Raw genomic sequence first — 18185 nt, forward strand, 5'->3', positions numbered from 1 at the left:
ATTTTAGAACAGGGGGATACATTTTAATCAATGGCTAGAAAAATGAAGCAGAGAGAAAGGCGTTTAACACGTATTAGTAAGCTAAATATTGAAACCCAGACAATATGTTGCTGATAAAATATTAAGCATTTGTAACTATAAAAATAATAATAAAATATTGGGGGGGAAAAAAGAATTTGGACAGACATTTGTCCTGCCTCCAAGGTCCAACTCTCTTATCCAGTTATAAGTTCTCAATCCTCCCTCAGAATTAACCCCAGTAGCCTGGACACACCTCAACAGGAAAAAATAAAAAACCAGCTCCTCGGAGAACGCCTGTCTGGCCATTTTGTCTTTCATCCTCCACCTTAGCCAAGAACAGGCAGATTCTCAGTCGTAGTTTTAGCTTTTTGTTCGGTGTGATGCAAGGGAACTCTTCACCTTATTCTGTAGAGCAAGGGAGAAAAATGGGGTGAAACAGCCCTGATGTTCTCCCTTTTCAAGTTTTCCCAGCTCAGAAAAAAAAAAAGCAAAGGAGAGATGAAAAACAGAGCCGGCAAACCTAGTAGAAACTTCCTGCTCATCGGATTTCCTCCCCTGGAACTCAGCACAGCTTGGTTGACGTTTTAAAAATGAGTTGTTATTATCTTGACAGCTCCAGCAAAACCTGAGGGGTAAAATCTATTATTGCTGTATATTATTGTTCTTAGCTGGAGTTAGAAGCTAGGTTTTTTTTTTAAGAGCAAGCTAGCCTTGCTGGGAACAATATCATTTTTCCCCAAGTGCTTTGTGTGTGTGTGTGTGTGTGTGTGGTGGGGAACATAATGGGAGCTTGCCAAGTTCGATTACGTTGCAACTCCAGGAGCTAAAGATTTTGGGAAGAGCCGTTGCCACATTCCCAAATGCTCAAGGCGAGCCAGAGTTTCAGGGGATTGCATCACGAGCGAAAAGGATAAAATAAGATTGCACGTGGGTAGAAATTAAAAATCCGGTTTATTGATGAGAAGGTGGGTGGATGAGAACTAGAGCAAGGTTTAGATCATTCCCAGGTTGGTAACCATGGAAAAGTAGCAACCTGCCTCGGCTTGGGCTTCTACGTAAAAACGATCCTTAACTCCATTTCCTGATAAAGGCATAGCTTACTAGACATCAAGCGAACTGCAGTAGGATAAAGCCAGAACTGAGAGTTTGTGCTAGACTTTGTTTTTTTAATCCCATTTATATCCCGCCCTTCTCTGAAGACTCAGGGCGGCTTACAATCTAAGAAGCACAAATCAATGTGCTTGGCAATAGCCTTCATTCTATGTATATGCCTGCTTATTATGCCCCATTGGCATTATTACAAAGTCAGCTTAATTGCCCCCAACAATCTGGGTCCTCATTTTATCTACCTGGGAAGGATGGAAGGCTGAGTCAACCTTGAGCCTGGTGGGACTCGAACCTGCACTAATTGCAGGCAGCTGGTGTTACTTAAGGAGGCGTTAGCCCACTGCGCCACCAAGGCTCTTTTGCCAGTTAATAGGTACCTTCCTGTTGTTTATCTCTCATTGCCCAATCAAGTTGAAAAGAGATGTTTTGGAAACAGACCCTCTACCGGTTGCCATTCTTCTCCTAAAGAAATGACCTTGAAGACTTTGTCAGTTCTCACAGTTCATCTTCACTGTCCCCTGGGCCCTTGCCCTCCCCTTCCCCGGGGTTTGTGGCAGACTGGCAGTGAGGTGGCAGTTCTGACACCCACCAAAGGTCCTTAAATGATTTCTCTTTTCCAGAACAAAGCTATGCTACAAGCTGCATTGCTATCGCTCCTCTTTGATTTTGGTTTACCAATTCGTTATTGGAGCTGGAGGCTTCCCAACTTGGAACTTGTCCCGCTTGTTTCTCCACGGTTTGGAAGTTCTACTCATGAGCAAGGAAGAGAGGCATTTGCAGAGAAGAGCAACAATGATGATTAGGGGGCTAGAGGCTGAATCCTATGAGGAACGGTTGCAGGAATTGGGTAGGTCTAGTTTAAGGAAGAGAAGGACTGGTAGCAGCGTTCCAGTATCTCAGGGGCTGCCACAAAGAAGAGGGAGTCAAGCTATTCTCCAAATCCCCTGAAGGCAGGACGAGAAGCAACGGATGGAAGCTAATCAAGGAGAGAAGCAACCTGGAACTAAGGAGGAATGTCCTGACAGTGAGAAGGCTTGTATTCAGAAGTTGTAGGTGTTCCATCACTGGAGGTTTTCAAGAAGAGACTTTCTTTTGTCTGGAATGGTAGCGGGTTTCTGCTTAAGGAGGGGGTTGGACTAGAAGACCTCCAAGGTCCCTTCCAACTCTGTTGCTATTCTATTAATCATATTCCACTTAGACTGAGAGGGGGAATTCTCTTTTACAATTCTTGGAACTGCACCAACTCTGCTAAAATCTGCTGGCATCGTTTTTCACTGTTTTGAGACGGGAAACAGACAAATACTGTCATGTAAGCCTGAAATAAGAATAACAGTTTTAAAAATAAAAAACTTCCAAGAATCTGGAAGGAGGGAATTCTATTCTATTCTATTCTATTCTATTCTATTCTATTCTATTCTATTCTATTCTATTCTATTCTATTCTATTCTATTCTATTCTACTTCTATTCTACTGTACTATTCTATTTTACTCTACTCCTCTTCTCTTCTCTTCTCTTCTCTTCTCTTCTCTTCTCTTCTCTTCTCTTCTCTTCTCTTCTCTTCTCTTCTCTTCTCTTCTCTTCTTCTATTCTATTCAACTCTACTGTACTCTACTCTATTCTATTCTATTCTATTCTATTCTATTCTATTCTATTCTATTCTATTCTATTCTATTCTATTCTATTCTATTCTATTCTTTATTCATACATTCTATTCTATTCTATTCTATTCTATTCTATTCTATTCTATTCTATTCTATTCTATTCTATTCTATTCTATTCCATTCTATTCCATTCCATTCCATTCCATTCCATTCCATTCCATTCCATTCCATTCCATTCTATTCTATTCTATTCTATTCTATTCTATTCTATTCTATTCTATTCTATTCTATTCTATTCTATTCTATTCTTTATTCATACATTCTATTCTATTCTATTCTATTCTATTCTATTCTATTCTATTCTATTCTATTCTATTCTATTCTATTCTATTCTATTCTATTCTATTCTATTCTATTCTTTCCATTCCATCCCATCCCCAAGGCAGAAACAGAAGGATTGCAGCCCTTTGTGGTAGAGGCTTCTGGAGCACATTAAGAATCAGCGACGGTCAGAATGCCTCCTGTCCCCATGTCTTTGTGCCACACGGAAGCAGTCTGAGCCTTTTAGAACGACTCCCTCGGCGTGCCAATTGCTTCCCTTCCTGTCCAACTGCTAAGCAGATCCACAGCCAGGCAGACAAACACACGCCACCCATTTCTCCTGCTCCCTGACGAGGAGCACCTTGTCAGTCTGAAAAATTTCAAGGAGGAGCGGGAGGCGGAGGCGGGCAGCCGCCTTTCAGGCTAACAAACATTATTAAAAGGCATTAGCTCCCCTAAGCCGCGACTACCGCTCACGAGAGCAGGTGCTTTTTAATAAAAAAAAATTGAAACTCAGGGAAATCTCCACGGGATCCCTTCGGAGGAGGCAGGCCGAGGAAGGATAGGAGCACCATGAATAATGCAAAAGAAATATCGTGTAGGTGGTTATGCCTGCTTAAGCTCATTTTCATTTGAGAACGACACTAAAAGTGAGGCTAAATCCTCAGCTGGAAACTCTCTTATGATATTTGAGGAACATGACAGGAGATTATTTGGGGGTGGGTGTTTGAGGTGGGATGTGAGAGAAAGAACTGGGGCTCCTATTCAACCGCAGAGATCTGCTTCTTGGAGCTGGGCACGAGAGGACCTGCGTTCTCCAAACGAGGTGGCAACACCAGCTAATAGAAGACTGGTTTAAGTTAAGGTGTTGCTTGCTTGTGGGCTATCAAGACAGTGTTGACCCTTAGCACACCACGTAGATCGACTTTCTCCACGACAACCTGTCCCTAACCTGGTTTTCCAGGCACATCCATCTACAGGTGCATCCACCTCTCCTGTCACTGAGTGCATCCACTTTGCTGTTAGTTGTCCTCTTCTCTTTCTGCTGCTCTTCCCAGCCTGATGGAGCTGGTGGTTTGCCTTGGCTATGTTCCATTTGACAGCTCTAATTTATTTATTTATTTATTTATTTATTTATTTATTTATTTATTTAATTTAATTTAATTTGTATACCGCCCTTCTCCCGAAGGACTCAGGGCGGTGAACAGGGCAATAAATGCTAAAATACCGAAATACAAAAATTAAGAAGAGATTAAACCACAATGCCCAATACAACAAATAAATTACATAAAAACAGTAATAAAACCTGTTGTTTTAAATGGCGTGCATCCCCGAGTCGCATGCAGAGGGCGGGTGGCTGCATCAGTCTGATAAACAAACGAAGTAAGTAAATTTGACGCCACGGGCTTGGGTTATTTTAATGGTTCTTTCAAGCCCGAGGTGGAATTTCCGATAATGTAAGGTGCCCGAGGCCAGAAAAATAATTGTGGGCTAGCAGCGGCCACGGTTTCAGTAAAGCCAATAATTAAATAAACAGGCAGAGGGAGGGGACAGGAATTCAGTCACAGTTCTTTGTGTGCCTTTCTCTGGGTTCCAGCTGGTAACTGACCACCAATGTTTGCCTACTGCCATTTGGCATGTTTAAAGTTTGGCCCTTTAAAGTCAAGCAACTTCCTGTTGGCAAAGTGAGGGGAAAGGTTTCTTAGGAAGAAGGAATGTAGAAGGATGGGGTTGACACGCAAAGGTTTTTATGCTTCACCTGTTGCTCATTTCTCTCGGACAAGAGTTCACTTCCGTGTTTGCAAGGCAATCGGGCAGAGGCAGAGTCTTTGTACTGCGTGTTATGGCTGTGTTGTGTTGAGGTGCTAGGCCTGGTCTGGCTTAATCAGAGTCAGAGTCCTAGACTCACATCCTGGCCTTTGAACATTATAGGTAATCCATGACTTGAGAACACAATCAGGACCGGAAAATTCATTATTAAGTGCTTGTTAAGTGAGTCACCACAGGACTGCACCTGACTGAACTCTCTCTTTTTTTGTTTTGGCCATGGTCAATAAAGAAACCACTGTGGTCGTTAAATGGGACATCGCAGGTCCACGACTGGTGACTTTCTGGCCTCCCGGTTGACTTTGCTTGTTGCAAACTGGCTGGGAAAGTTGCAAAACGTGGTCGCGTAAGCTTCATCTTGCCAATGCAGTCGGGAAACCGGAAAATTCATCTTTCGACGGTGCCACAGGGCCCAGACCTGATTTTACTACCTTTCCCCCCCCAAGGTCATTAAGGAAACCGCTGTGGTCATTAAATGAGATATCACGGGAGGTGACCTTCCGGCTTCCCCAATGACTTTGGTCATCGGGAACCGGCTGGGAAGTTTGCAAAACTTGGATCCTGTGACTGCCGGATGTTGCAATTGTCATAAACATGACCCACTTGCCAAGTTCCCAAGTCACAATCATGTTGAGTGCAAGGATGCTGGGATGGTTGTAAGCAGTGGTGGGATTCAAATATGTGAACAACTGGTTCTCTGTGTGGATGCTGCTTCCGGAAGTCCAACAAAAATTTAGCTACCGGTTCTGCAAACTGGACAAATCCTACCACGGGTTGTAAGGGGCACAACTGCTCTTCCGTTACTTTTTTTCAGCCCACCCTCCCCCAACCCGGTAACTTTGACCCACCGGCCAAGCAAGTGGCCATAAACTGAGGACTTCCCTGTATAGTGGCAACCGTAGGAAGGGCTTCTACTTGGGGACTAAGCCACGGAGAACAAAGCCACAAACAACGAGGAGGAAATAAGAATGGAGTCCCTAGATAAAAGGGAGAAATCTGGATCAGAATTGAAAACCGGAGTAAATGCTCACTTTGAGTGGGAACGCCAATTTCCACAGCTGCTTCCGGCTCTGGAATGAAAATCTGAAATTCTTTGCATTGGATGGCTTGTCAGCTATTTGGTCCTTTTGGATTTAAGGTGGATAAACTGCAGCACTCTCCTGTCATTTTTATTTCGACCTCAGCAATTGTACGAGAAGGGCTGAGCCAGGAGCGAATGTCTGGATGGAAGCCACTACAGTCAGCTTCCGGGACTCAGTGGGGTGAACTTGAACCCAGGTCTCCCTACTCCTAATACTCCTCCCTATTCCTAAGTTTAGTGACCGTCTGAAGCTACAAAAACGCTTATGACCGTTTTTCACACCTGCGACCGTTGCCGCATCCCCCAGAATTCAGGCGCTTGGCAACTGGCTCATATTTACGATGGTTTGCAGTGCCCCGGGGTCACGTGACCCCCTTTTGCGACCTTCTGCCAAGCAAAGTGAATGGGACAGCTGGACTCACTTAACAATCCTGTTCCTAACTTACCCCCTGCCAGCGATTCGCTTAAGAACGGTGGCAGGAACGGTCGGAAAATGGGGCTAAACACACTTCACAGCTGTTTCACTTAGCAGCGGAGGTTTTGGACTCAAACGGTGGTTGTAACTCAAGGAACTCTCCTGCACACGTAATTGGGTTGTGGTCTGAGGGAGAAGGGCCAGCTCAAAGTCTCCTACAGGGCTTCTATGCATGAAGGTAGGATGAGGATCCACCTTCTCCTATCCCACGGCTGAAGGTAAGATGAAAACGTGGGCTTCTCCACTCCTGGTCCTCAGTGGTTACACCATCATGGATCCATTGAGGTCCCCACACCATGCTGCTTTCCCATGCTCGTCCCTGAGATTGGCCTCAGCCCCGTGGGTCAATCTTTTGTGACTTTGACCGAACATCTCTAGCATCTTTTTGGCCCCTGAATCTCTTCCACAGAAGACATTTATCTTCATCAGAAACGGCTCCATTAAAAAACAAAAAACAGAGCCAACTTGCAAGCTCAGGTTATTATTACTGACCTTATCTCGCTCTCTGGCGTGCTTTTCTGTCAGATAAATCAGCTTTACGCCATCTTTTTTTATTTTATTTTATTACTATCAGGTAATCTTTTCCCAGCATGCAAGAGCTATGACAGGTGCCAGATAAAATAGCTTTCGGTAATAAAGTTGTCTTTTAAATAAGAAAATACATATACCTACTTTCCGGTCTCAACTGGAGTGGTTTAAGGATGCGGGATAATTTTCCTAGACAGGGGAAGAGCGCTGAAGAAATGTTCCTTTTGATTCTCAGTGCTAGAGTTTACCGAAACACTAATTTTCTCCAGCATTCTCCACTTATTCAATTAGCAAGTGAATTTTGTCTTTAAATCCAGGTTAGAGCCGAATGAGCAACTACCGCTGGGAGGTTTCGTAATATCTTTGGAGAGAAGAGACATCGACTGCAAATACAATCTTCTACAAGGTCATCTCATTAGGTTACCTAGTTTGGTCATGAAACGTCTGAAGAACACAGCCCAGCACAGAGAGCACCAAGCATCCCACAGTCCCTCCTCCTCCTCCTCCTCCTCCTCCTCCTCCTCCTCCTCTTCTTTGCAAACTCATCTCCCTTCTAGCACCGATGAGGTTACCTAGTTTGGGTCATGAAATCTCTGCAAGGAAACAAGCCAGTTCAGAGAGCACCAAGTACCTAACCATATCTTCATCGGAACCATGACAACCACTATGCCAAGTTCTTCCTCTGAAATCAGGCAAAAATGTTTCCCTCCCCCTAACCTTATTACATCCTCTGATTGACACACAGAAGGCATGGCGTAATGGCATGAGGTCATCTTTTATGGTGAGAATTATTCCAGCTCTTGAGAAATGGCTAGTCCAAAGTTTAATATCCGACATTTCCTGGTGAGATTAAAGCTGCTGAAAACCTCAGGGATTTTTTTCCTGGTACAGTCTGCAAGGATTGTACTATTCAAAAACTGTGTTGAGGCCGGATGCTTGCATGCTTTTATTGTGAAATCTTTTCGTGACCAATATGTGTCCCCTGCTTTTCATCTCTCCGGGCAGAGCGGCTCTCCATGAAACCTCTGTTTATTTAATCCCCTTTCTACCCCAGCAGTCAAGGAAGCCTGAGGCGGTCCACAGGGAGATGCTTGAGGAACTTCCTTTGGCGGAAGAAGAGCGAAACTTAGAGAAGAACTCAGAAAATTGCAGTGGTCCCTTGAATGCTTGTGGCAGGAGTTACTCAAAATCAAGTGATGTGTATATTAAATAAGCGGGCTTATTTATTTTATTTTTTTTGAAGTGAAGACTGGAGGGATCCCAAGATTAACTGGCGCATCCAACCTTCCTTGAAAACTGCATGAGGAAATCTCTAAACAGTCATTTAATTCTATAGATTCAGACTTCTGCTGTTATGTGACATGAAGGCAGAAGAGAAGGGAAGGAAGGAAGGAAGGAAGGAAGGAAGGAAGGAAGGAAGGAAGGAAGGAAGGAAGGAAGGAAGGAAGGAGAGAGTCACAACAACAGCTTCTTTGCAGCCTTCAGATCTTCTATTCCTCATGTTGTACAACAGTTCTGGGCACCAACTTCAACATGATGGGCTTCTTCGTATTGAGGAACTCTGAGTTATCCAGTTCCAGGGGGATCTTCCCCATTAACCGAAAGAAAGGGAGAGAAAAAAAAATATCACAGAGATGGAATTAAATAGAGGCTTGAAAGAACTGGGTTTTACATACAGGCCTTTTCCTTTGCCCACACAATGCCTTGGTTGTATTTCGTTCAACTCAAACACTTTTTCCCCACTGTCTGGGTTGCAACTGAGAAAGGCACAGTGTGTGTCCAGGGGGCTTCACTCTGCTGTGAGCACCAAACAAGACTCTATTCACAGTAGGTGTAGAAGCAAAACCTCTTCGTTGGAGAATCTCTCTCTCCCTCCCTCTCTCCTCCCTCCCCCTCTCTCTCTTTCTCTCTCTCTCTCTCTCTCTCTCTCTCTCTCTCTCTCTCTCTCTCTCTCTCTCTCTCTCTCTCTCTCACACACACACACACACACACACACACACATATAAACACACACACAAGATGGAGTGGGCTTCTCACCCCGAAAAGATGGCCCCGTCTTTCCAAAGCAATCTTCCTTTCACATTCATCACCTCTTTGTGTCTTTGAACGAGATACACATGCGAGATGGGACTTCAGTTGAGTGAACTCTTCAGCGAATGAGCAAGCACCAGCTTCTAACCCATGAGGTAAATAGGACTCACCGGTGTCTCTTTGAAGCGGAATCTTTGCAGCGCAACCACAATACCCATTTTCACCACCAGGAGGGCGAAACGCATAGCGATGCAGTTCCTGGGACCCGCTCCGAAAGGGAGGAAGACGTACGGGTCTCGGCTCTCTTTGTTCTCTTTACTAAACCTATTTGCAAATCAGAAACCAATAACCCAGCTGAATGAAGCTACTATTCCCAATAGTCTGCACTTCCGTTCTGTAACTAAGACACACCTTTGCTCCTTCCCTGCTAGATAAACTGGACTGAGACCCATAAAGAAAGATAGTTTGTGGAGATTGTGGTTCAGTGGCTGATCTGGTGTGGCAGAATGTAGTCTGGATTCCCAGAAGGGAGGGGCTGCATTCCAGAGGACCTAGAGACAGTGAAATTTAGATAGTTTGGTTGGCAGGAAGACAATTAAGACAACCTTTCTCTAGCAATTGTTAGAGTACTTTAGGAAAAGAGTGGGCATAGCTGGGGAGGTGGGTGGTCATCAGCCTGGGTCATTATGTTCCCATGGTCTAAATTCAATCCCTCAACCTCCATTGACCCTTATCAGGTGCCAATTTAATTGACTAGATTCTTGTGTGCAGAGTTGAGCAATACAATCTGAACTGCAACTTAATGTCCTGATACTCTGCCTCTGAGAAACATATTTTTAATGATGTAGGCAGTTGCTTTAGTCTGGCAAGATTCTGTCTACAGGTGAGGAGCAATAAAGAGAAGTGTTTAGAAGTAGTTTCTGCTTAATTAATTTGGGCTTGTTGAGGAGTTATGCCCAAGAATCCTTGATGCTACTATGATACCCAATTAGTGACAGCTACAATGTAAGTCAACAGACCCGATTTCCCATATTTTGGCCCACCCAGCCCTGTTCAAATCTTTTCTAACTATCTTCTGAGATAGAAGATTAAATATAATTTCCTTCATATACCATTACTCTTATCAGTGTGGCTCGATGCCAGTTGCCCTACAGCTTTTCGTTCCGTTGTTGGAATATTAAGCCAAGCCGTTGGCTCAGCTGTTACAGTCAGCTTAGCTATTATTTTCTCCACTGGAGTTAATTAATTTCCAAACAGAGTTTATGGATGCCGATCATAAAGAAAGCCCTGTGTGACATTGTTGATGTCAAAGAAGGATCCACCTCTCATTTGAGATGTTACAACCAACACTTTGCTCCCTGATGCCTTCACGGTGCTGTGTCCCTTATTCACTAGTTTCAGAAGAACGGTGTTCCTCACAACATACCTTTCAGGTCTGAATTCCTCGGGCTCAGGCCAATATTCTGGGACCCGATGTAGGACATATGCAGGAATCATAACCACGGTCCCTTCTGGGATGGTCACTCCATGGATTTCCACTGTCTTTTTGCAAACTCTCTCAATTCGTGTCCCGGGAGGGTAAAGACGAAAAGTTTCATTCACCACCATATCTAGATATTCCATTTGTTGGACGGCCTCATAAGTGGGAGGGGCCTGCACAAACAGCCAGAACAAGACAAAATAAAATAACATGATATTCTGATACATAGGAAGTGATCTAGAAACAAAGAATCAGGATTGGAATATTATAAAAAATGTTCTTGCAGAACAGGAATCCTGGAAAACTGGCCATCTCCGACCTCCTCAAGGTTCACATTTTGGCTTTGTGAACATTGCAAAAAGTAAAAGAAATCCTGTCCTGTTACAAGAAGACTCTGGTTTTACTCTTCTGTGTGAAAACATCTCTACTCTTGGGAAGCACCCAACCTGGCCTAGAGGAGGGATCAAGCGAGGAGATAGCCTGGAATCACTTTGCAACCAGAAAAGAGCCAGGGCTGATTCAACTTCAGTTCCTTGGAGCTTTATCTAATTGTTCCCAGGAGTTGGCTGCCAGACTGGGGAGATTCCTGTACTACAGGCAGAACATAATAAAGTAGCTCGAATTCTGCTTGCATGGGTCTAGTTGTTCATGCCTGGCAGCTACCAAAATGATCTATCCTCAACCAAGATAGTCGCACAGCCCACAAGAGTCCTACCTGTTTGGGAAAAGTTTCACTGATCTCTTGGTACAATTTCTCTTGAACATCGGGGTGCATGGCCAGACAATAAGACATGAAGCTGAGGAAAATACTCAGGGTCTCAGAGCCACCAAAAATAAAAATAATTGACTGGGCCAAAATTTCTTCGTCTGTTAAAGCTATCAGACGAGAAAAGAAAGCACAGAAGAAGCTGGTGATCATCAGCACAACATTGACTGTTATACCACACGAACGCTAGAGGAGATATCTCAAACTGACTTGTGGCTTTCAGGGGAACACAATTATCCAGGGGATCTGATTTGATCAACAGCTTTAAACAGCTCTCTCTCTCTCTCTCTCTCTCTCTCTCTCTCTCCCCCTCTCTCTTTCTCATCATACGAAGACCAACAGCAGCTGTATTTGCAGCTGCAGGCAGGGACAACTAAAATACCAAACATTAGTTTAATCAAATGAACACATTGTGGGGCCATGTCATTTTTTTCCAGTTGACTAAGCCTTCCATCCTTCAAGATCCATAAAAAGAGGGCCGAGATTGTTGGGGACAATATGCAAATAAAGGAAAGGATAAAACAGAGATAGGTCTAACATTAACCAACCTTAAACGAGTCTTTAGAATTTTCTCTTTTCCCTTTCCCTTTCCCTTTCAAACACATTTCCATTAATGTTAGCTATATTTTGCAGAAAACAGGGCTGATGCTGTCAACAAGCCATAGAGAAGCTTTATTATAGTTTGACGCTATATTTGAATGGCGACTAATTTTAAAATAGGAACATTTGATCTTCTTCTCTTGACTCTGTTCTAAGAGGCAGGCATGGACAGCAGGAAAACCTACAGGAAGAAGTTTGAAGTTAAAGTTGAACTCTAGAAGATCACAATGACCTAAAGTAGACAGGTAAGCTGGAAATTCAAGGTGACAATCTAAGGAATCCTGTAGGGTGTTATCCATCCATTGTCTCTTATCTCATTATCTTTCAAGATCAGCCTTTGCTCTAATGAAACGTTCGGATTCCTCTCAGTGAATCTGGCCTTTGTGCATGGCATTCAACCCACAATCTATTTCACTTTTCCTCTCTTCCATTGCCCGGTGGTTTCAGCATCCTTCGATAATGTTTATTTTGACTTCATCCATGCATATCAATATGCCCCAAGCAACCTTTTTTCCCCCCCAAAAGAGAGATCTGTAACTTTACCTTTCTCTGAATGTGCCTCCCCGGAGGTGTTGGCTGCAGCTTGAGAGTCCATCATGAGCCGAAGAAAATCAATCCGGTTCTGGAATGGTAGAGAGACTCAGAAACTGTCATCAAAGAGATACAACTAACACTGATGGCTCCGATGGCCCATTGTAGACTTCAAAGGTATTTGAGGCGCTTGTTTTTCTTGCAGATGTTTCCTTGCCCACCCAAACTAGGTAACATCATCAGGGCTAGACGGGAGTGAGGTTCCATCATCATAGCACTGATGATGTTACCTTGTTGAGTCATGAAAGGTCTGCAAGAAAACCGCCAAGTTCAGAGAGTACCAAGGATCCCACTTGTCCACCCTGAGCTACAAATACTCTCCTTTATTAGAAGGTGTTTGAAACTCCACGGGCAGTTCTGAAACCTGCCTGGCATGCACAAACACAGACTGAGTGCACAAAATCCAGGTCACAAAGGCCACGCAAACCCTGAGACAAATAGGCTAGACTGACCGTGTGGTTCTTTTTTTGTCGATCCTCTTTGATTTTTTGGATGACACCATAGAAGAAGTCTATTGAAGACTTGGGGAATTTAGTTAGTTTGAGCTTGTTCAGCACTGGAGTAAGGAATGGGAAAAGAACTGGGGGAGGGGTGGGGGGGTGGGAAAAAGCAAAGAGATCATTTGCCTGAACACAAGCAAGCTGCAACACAGCAAGAAAAAAAAAACACCAAAGTGAGAGGCCTCCGTTAGCTTTGTGGAGGAGAGGGATTCTAGCAAAATTGTAGTTACAATAGTGATTTCATGAGAAGGTTACAATAGTGATTGAGCCTAAAATTGATGGGAGTCAGTAATGATGTTTAATAAAATTACCAGCTTGAGCAGCTACTCCAATAGCTTTCTTCTACCCAACGGACCTCCTGAATTACTGTCCCTATGATTCACAACCAACCCAGACTTGGGAATGTAGCCAATGAAAACATTACATGATGCTAGTTTAGAGAAAGAAGTTCTAAGGTTCTTGTCAAGAATCTCAGTTACTGAACAGCTAGTATGTAAAGGTAAAGGTAAAGGTTCCCCCGCACGTGTGTGCTAGTCGTTTCCGACTCTCGGGGCCGGTGCTCATCTCCGTTTCAAAGCCGAAGAGCCGGCGCTTGTCCGAGGACGTCTCCATGGTCATGTGGCCAGCATGACTAGACACCAAAGGCACACGGAACGCTGTTACCTTCCCACCGGAGTGGTCCCTATTTTACTACTTGCATTTTTACGTGCTTTCGAACTGCTAGGTTGGCAGAAGCTGGGACGAGTAACAGGCGCTCGCTCTGTTACGCGACACTCAGGATTCGACCCGCCAAACTGCCGACCATCTGATCGACAAGCTCAGCATCCTAACCCACTGAGCCACCACGTCCCTGCACAGTTAGTATGAGAGAGTGGCAAAACCACGTCTCTCAACCTCTATGAAGATTCTCAGTCATCCAGGTCATGGTTGGCTTTTTTTTCTCTCTCTCTCCTATTTTCAACTAATGTTTATGGAAAGATAAGAAGAAAAGTGGAAGATATGTAAGAACACATGGGAATTTTACAAAGATGACATCTGAATCCTCCATAAAATGTAACGAATGAAATGCAGTCTATAAGGAGTGCCTTTCCAGCAAGCAAGCAAAAGGCAGAGCAGAGATGTCCACCTCTCTGACCTACAAAGTCATCTTACCAGCCAACATTAAAACAGGGTTGAGGAAGGTAAATCTGAGGAACTTCTTGATGTGCACAACAATAGGATCATCGGGATCATTGAGGGAGTCAATATCGACACCAAACGAATTGCTGGTTACCACATCCAAACTGTAGGCTGAAAAGATCCTGGAGGGAAGAAGGAGAAGCATAGCGTGGAGGTTCAGCTATTAGAAGCCATCTCATAATGCGTTCAGCAGGCAATCTCAGGGAACCCTTAATAGTTGCACAAGGGATTTCATGTGTTATGGGAAATGTGGATCCATTTTGATATGCCTGGCTTACAAATTTTCCTTCTGTAAATTTCTGTTAGAAAAGGGATGCTCAATAACCAATCTTATAGTTATTACTTACCACTTCATATCTATGGCTTCATCCTCCTCCACTTTCTTCTGAAGGTTCTTTACCAAGATTTCATTATAATGGTTGATGATGGGCATCATCTGAAAGGAAGACCAATGTACCAGATGCTGAAGACCCTTTGACCATTTATGGACTGAAACCAACAAGTCAGCTGAGAGAGCCATTTTCAAACCACCAGGGGCTAAGCAACATCAACCTGAATTTCTGGCTTCTGGGTGAATCTTCTCAAACTTATTTAAAATGCACCTCTTACCTCCTTCAGCCGCCCACTGGTGAAAGTGGGAGACACGGCACTACGAATCCTCTTCCACCGTTCATCTACAACAACGGTTATGGCTTTGTCCAGATTTCCATTCAAACCAAAGTCCTGAAAAATGTGAAATATAAAGAAAATAAAAACAGAAATGTCTCACGTTGTTCTTCTCAGTCCTTTCTTTTCAATTTGCTGTTTTATTAGCTAAGTAGACAATCTCTCTCTTATCTATATATCTCTATTATTTATTTCTCTATCATTATCATCAATCTCTATCTCTATCTCCGTCTCTGTCTGTCTGTCTGTCTGTCTGTCTGTCTGTCTGTCTGTCTATCTATCTATCTATCTATCTATCTATCTATCTATCTATCTATCTATCTATCTATCTATCTATCATTTATCTGTCTGTGTCTGTCTGTCTGTCTATCTATCTATCTATCTATCTATCTATCTATCTATCTATCTCTATCTATCTATCTATCTATCTATCTATCTATCTATCTATCTATCATCTATCTGTCTGTCTGTCTGTCTATCTATCTATCTATCTATCTATCTATCTATCTATCTATCATCTGTCTATCTATCTATCTATCTATCTATCTATCTATCTATCTATCTATCTATCGATCTATCTATCTAATCTTCTCCATAATTTGTCTATCTAATTGATAGCCAGATATCTACTGCTGTTCTGGAATTCAAGATGGCATATACATTGTTCCACCTCCAATCTCTTTCACAACAACTTCATGACTTTGGGTTGAGAAAGAGTGATTGGCCCTTGGGAGACTTCCAGGATCGAGGGAGACCTCGGACCCAGGTCTCCCCAGTGCCAGCCCACCCCCTAAACCACAACACTAGACTTGCTCTTCCAAGTTCCCTTGCTGGGCTTCTGTTTCTCAGCTCTGGTGAAGTTCTAACAGCCTCAGGTTTGGATACCTACCCGGCGATTGGTGAAATAAGTATAGAATTCTTTGACCAGGACGGTTTTAATGAGGGCGGGATCCAGAATGGCCATCACAGGTTTCCGCCCATCAAATATTCTGATTGCCAAAATAAATAAAAGAAATGTTTTGAAATGTAGGGCTTATCTTTATACAGAGAGATGATCAAGGTTTCCTGCTAAATCGCCAGTCAAGTAAAAAACGCTGCTCTAAAGTTCAGTTCCTGGGTCAAAAGGGACGTGTAGGTTGCAACTGTGATTCTGCACAATTGGCTACTCCTTAAGAGTTTGAGGAGTGGAGGAAATAAGGGAGGGGCTGTCAGGATTTACAGACAGGCTGTCCAGCCTACATTTGGTGATCAAAACCAAATGAAATAATGAAGAAGTCTGAAAAGCAGGTTAACAACAGACAAGGCAAGGCTGAAAAAACACTGCAAATAGGGTCTATCCTGCATGTCCTTAATGAGCAAAGAATTCTCAATTTTTTGTGGGCAGAATATAGACTTTCTTTCTTTCTTGTCTCAACATAGCACATGGGCATGTCAGGGCCCTGGATTTTGATGGATAAAGAGAATGGTCTCTCTACCATCACAGACAAGTGACTGTCTAGTCTCTTCTTTAAAATCTCCAGTGATGGAGTGCCCACGATTTCTGGTGGCAAGCTGTTCCACCGGCTAATTGTCCTCACTGTCGTTTTTGCACTTCTATATTAGAAATCGATGTCTGAAGACAAAACTAGACCATAACATTCTGTCCATCAGCCTTCCTCCTTGAAGGTGACATCCTGACAGGTGACTCACCCCCAGATTTTGCCGTATTTCTCAAAGCATTCCTGGTCAAACTTCAGGACACCCTGTCAAATTAAAGAGGGAGATCAGTGAAAAAGAAGGCAGTGTAATTCTTTCTTCAACAGAGAGTGGAAGAGTATAAACAGCTCTTCAACTAGTAAGCCTTGAATCCCCATGGATGATATGGTTACACGGACACAGGGACAATAGTTTCAGAATGAAGACCAAGAGATTCTAAGAGAGGTGCCAAAGAAAGTCGTCAGATGGCTGTAGTGGTAGTCCTCAACTTATGACTGGAATGAAGGGTCATAAGCTGAGGACTAGTAGCCTTTATTCTTTCAGCTCTTCTTCTGAGGAGGCCAAGAAGAGGTGACACAAGTCCCAATATCTCCCTTAGGAAAGAAACAGAAAGAAAAGACTCTTTTTCTTCCAAACTCCTTGGATTTGTCTACAAGCAACTAGGATGTGAAGCAGGACAACACACTCACATGCCAATATTCATGGAAAGTTCCGATAAAAGGCAGCGGTCTTGGGCCAGGAATTCCCAATTTCTTGAAGAAATTATACGGCCAGATCCCATAACTGGGGAAAAAAGAAAGAATATCAGCAGGATAATGTCACTGGGTTCCAAAGAAAGAAGGCTTGGCAGGTGGAGAAGATCAGAAGGTCCATCAACCCCACCTTGGCAGGACAGCAAAGATGTCCTAGATGCAGAGAATGGGGAAGATGACTTTGACCAAGGTGCGCAGAAGTGCTTTCCCAAGTAAAAGGGGCTGAAACTTTTTTTAAGTCCAGAAAAAGGAGAAAGGAAGTTGCTCAAGCAGACACTCCCTAATTCACTGCTCAATAAGGAGGAGGAGGAGGAGGAGGAGGAGGAGGAGGAGGAGGAGGAGGAGGCTGTGCAGCACAATAAGACAATGGTCTGTTATTATAACAAACTCCATAAAAGTAAATCTAGCCTTCTGGTGCAGTTGATTTCCTGATCTAGTCTTGCTTCTAGGGCTGACACAGTGAGAATGGCATTGATAGCTATTAATGAGCCCCACAGGGTGAATCTCGATGTACCCGGGTACCACAGGTCATGCGGATTTTCATCTCCTATCCTCGTCTCTCGGAGTAGAGCAAGTCAGAAGGAAGAAGAGAGGAGAGCCAAGCAGAGAGAAGAGGGCAGAAGGGAGAAGGCAAGGCAAGATAAGAGAAAGGAGGGGAGGGGAGGGGAGGGGAGACAGCAGAAGAAGAGGAGAAGAAAGGAGAGGAGAAGAGGAGACAAAAGAAAGAGGTGAGGTGAGGAGATAATAGAAGAAGAGAGGAGAGGAGAGGAGAGGAGAGGAGAGGAGAGAAGAGAAGAGAAGAGAAGAGAAGAGAAGAGAAGAGAAGTGAAGAGAAGAGAAGAGAAGAGAAGAGAAGAGAAGAGAAGAGAAGAGAAGAGAAGAGAAGAGAAGAGAAGAGAAGAAAAGGAAGAGAAGAGAAATTATCAGGGAAAGAGAAACTAAAATGAAGTCAAGTCATAACCGGCTCCACCTCCCGCTTTTCCGCCACCCAAAGCCCCAATCTCACCCTGCAACTTCGGGAGGGGCTTCCCCCCCCGTTTCCCCCTCCAACCCCCCCCCGGCCTCGGGCAGCCCCCACCTACAGCAGCCCCAGGGCCAGGAGCAGCAGGAGCAGCGCCCAGCTTCCCAGCGCCCAGCCCAGGACCGGGTCGCCCATGGCCAGCGCTTCTCCGGCGGCTTCTC

General features: G+C 43.9%; 1 protein-coding gene across 2 annotated transcripts; it reads right to left on the reverse strand.

The window, feature by feature from the left end:
* Positions 1 to 7708: 7708 nt before the first annotated feature.
* On the reverse strand, positions 7709 to 18185 carry LOC310646441 (cytochrome P450 3A24-like). 2 transcript variants are annotated; one of them, XR_014493694.1, is made up of 14 exons: positions 18086 to 18185; positions 16941 to 17034; positions 16465 to 16517; positions 15665 to 15764; positions 14719 to 14832; positions 14457 to 14545; positions 14083 to 14231; positions 12883 to 13010; positions 12383 to 12461; positions 11189 to 11349; positions 10420 to 10646; positions 9405 to 9544; positions 9164 to 9317; positions 8468 to 8548 (listed from the first exon to the last, which is right to left on the reverse strand). XR_014493694.1 is itself a non-coding variant. In XM_083372899.1 (13 exons), exons 1-13 carry the CDS (start codon positions 18157 to 18159, stop codon positions 8453 to 8455), a joined length of 1518 nt encoding a protein of 505 aa, XP_083229025.1. In that variant the 5' UTR covers positions 18160 to 18185; the 3' UTR covers positions 7709 to 8452. The 2 variants fall into 2 exon arrangements, 1 of the variants encoding a protein (XP_083229025.1); XM_083372899.1 differs by lacking the exon at positions 9405 to 9544 and having other exon boundaries at positions 7709 to 8548.

Source organism: Vipera ursinii (genome assembly GCF_947247035.1).
Source record: "Vipera ursinii genome assembly, chromosome: 13".
NCBI lineage: Eukaryota > Metazoa > Chordata > Lepidosauria > Squamata > Viperidae > Vipera > Vipera ursinii.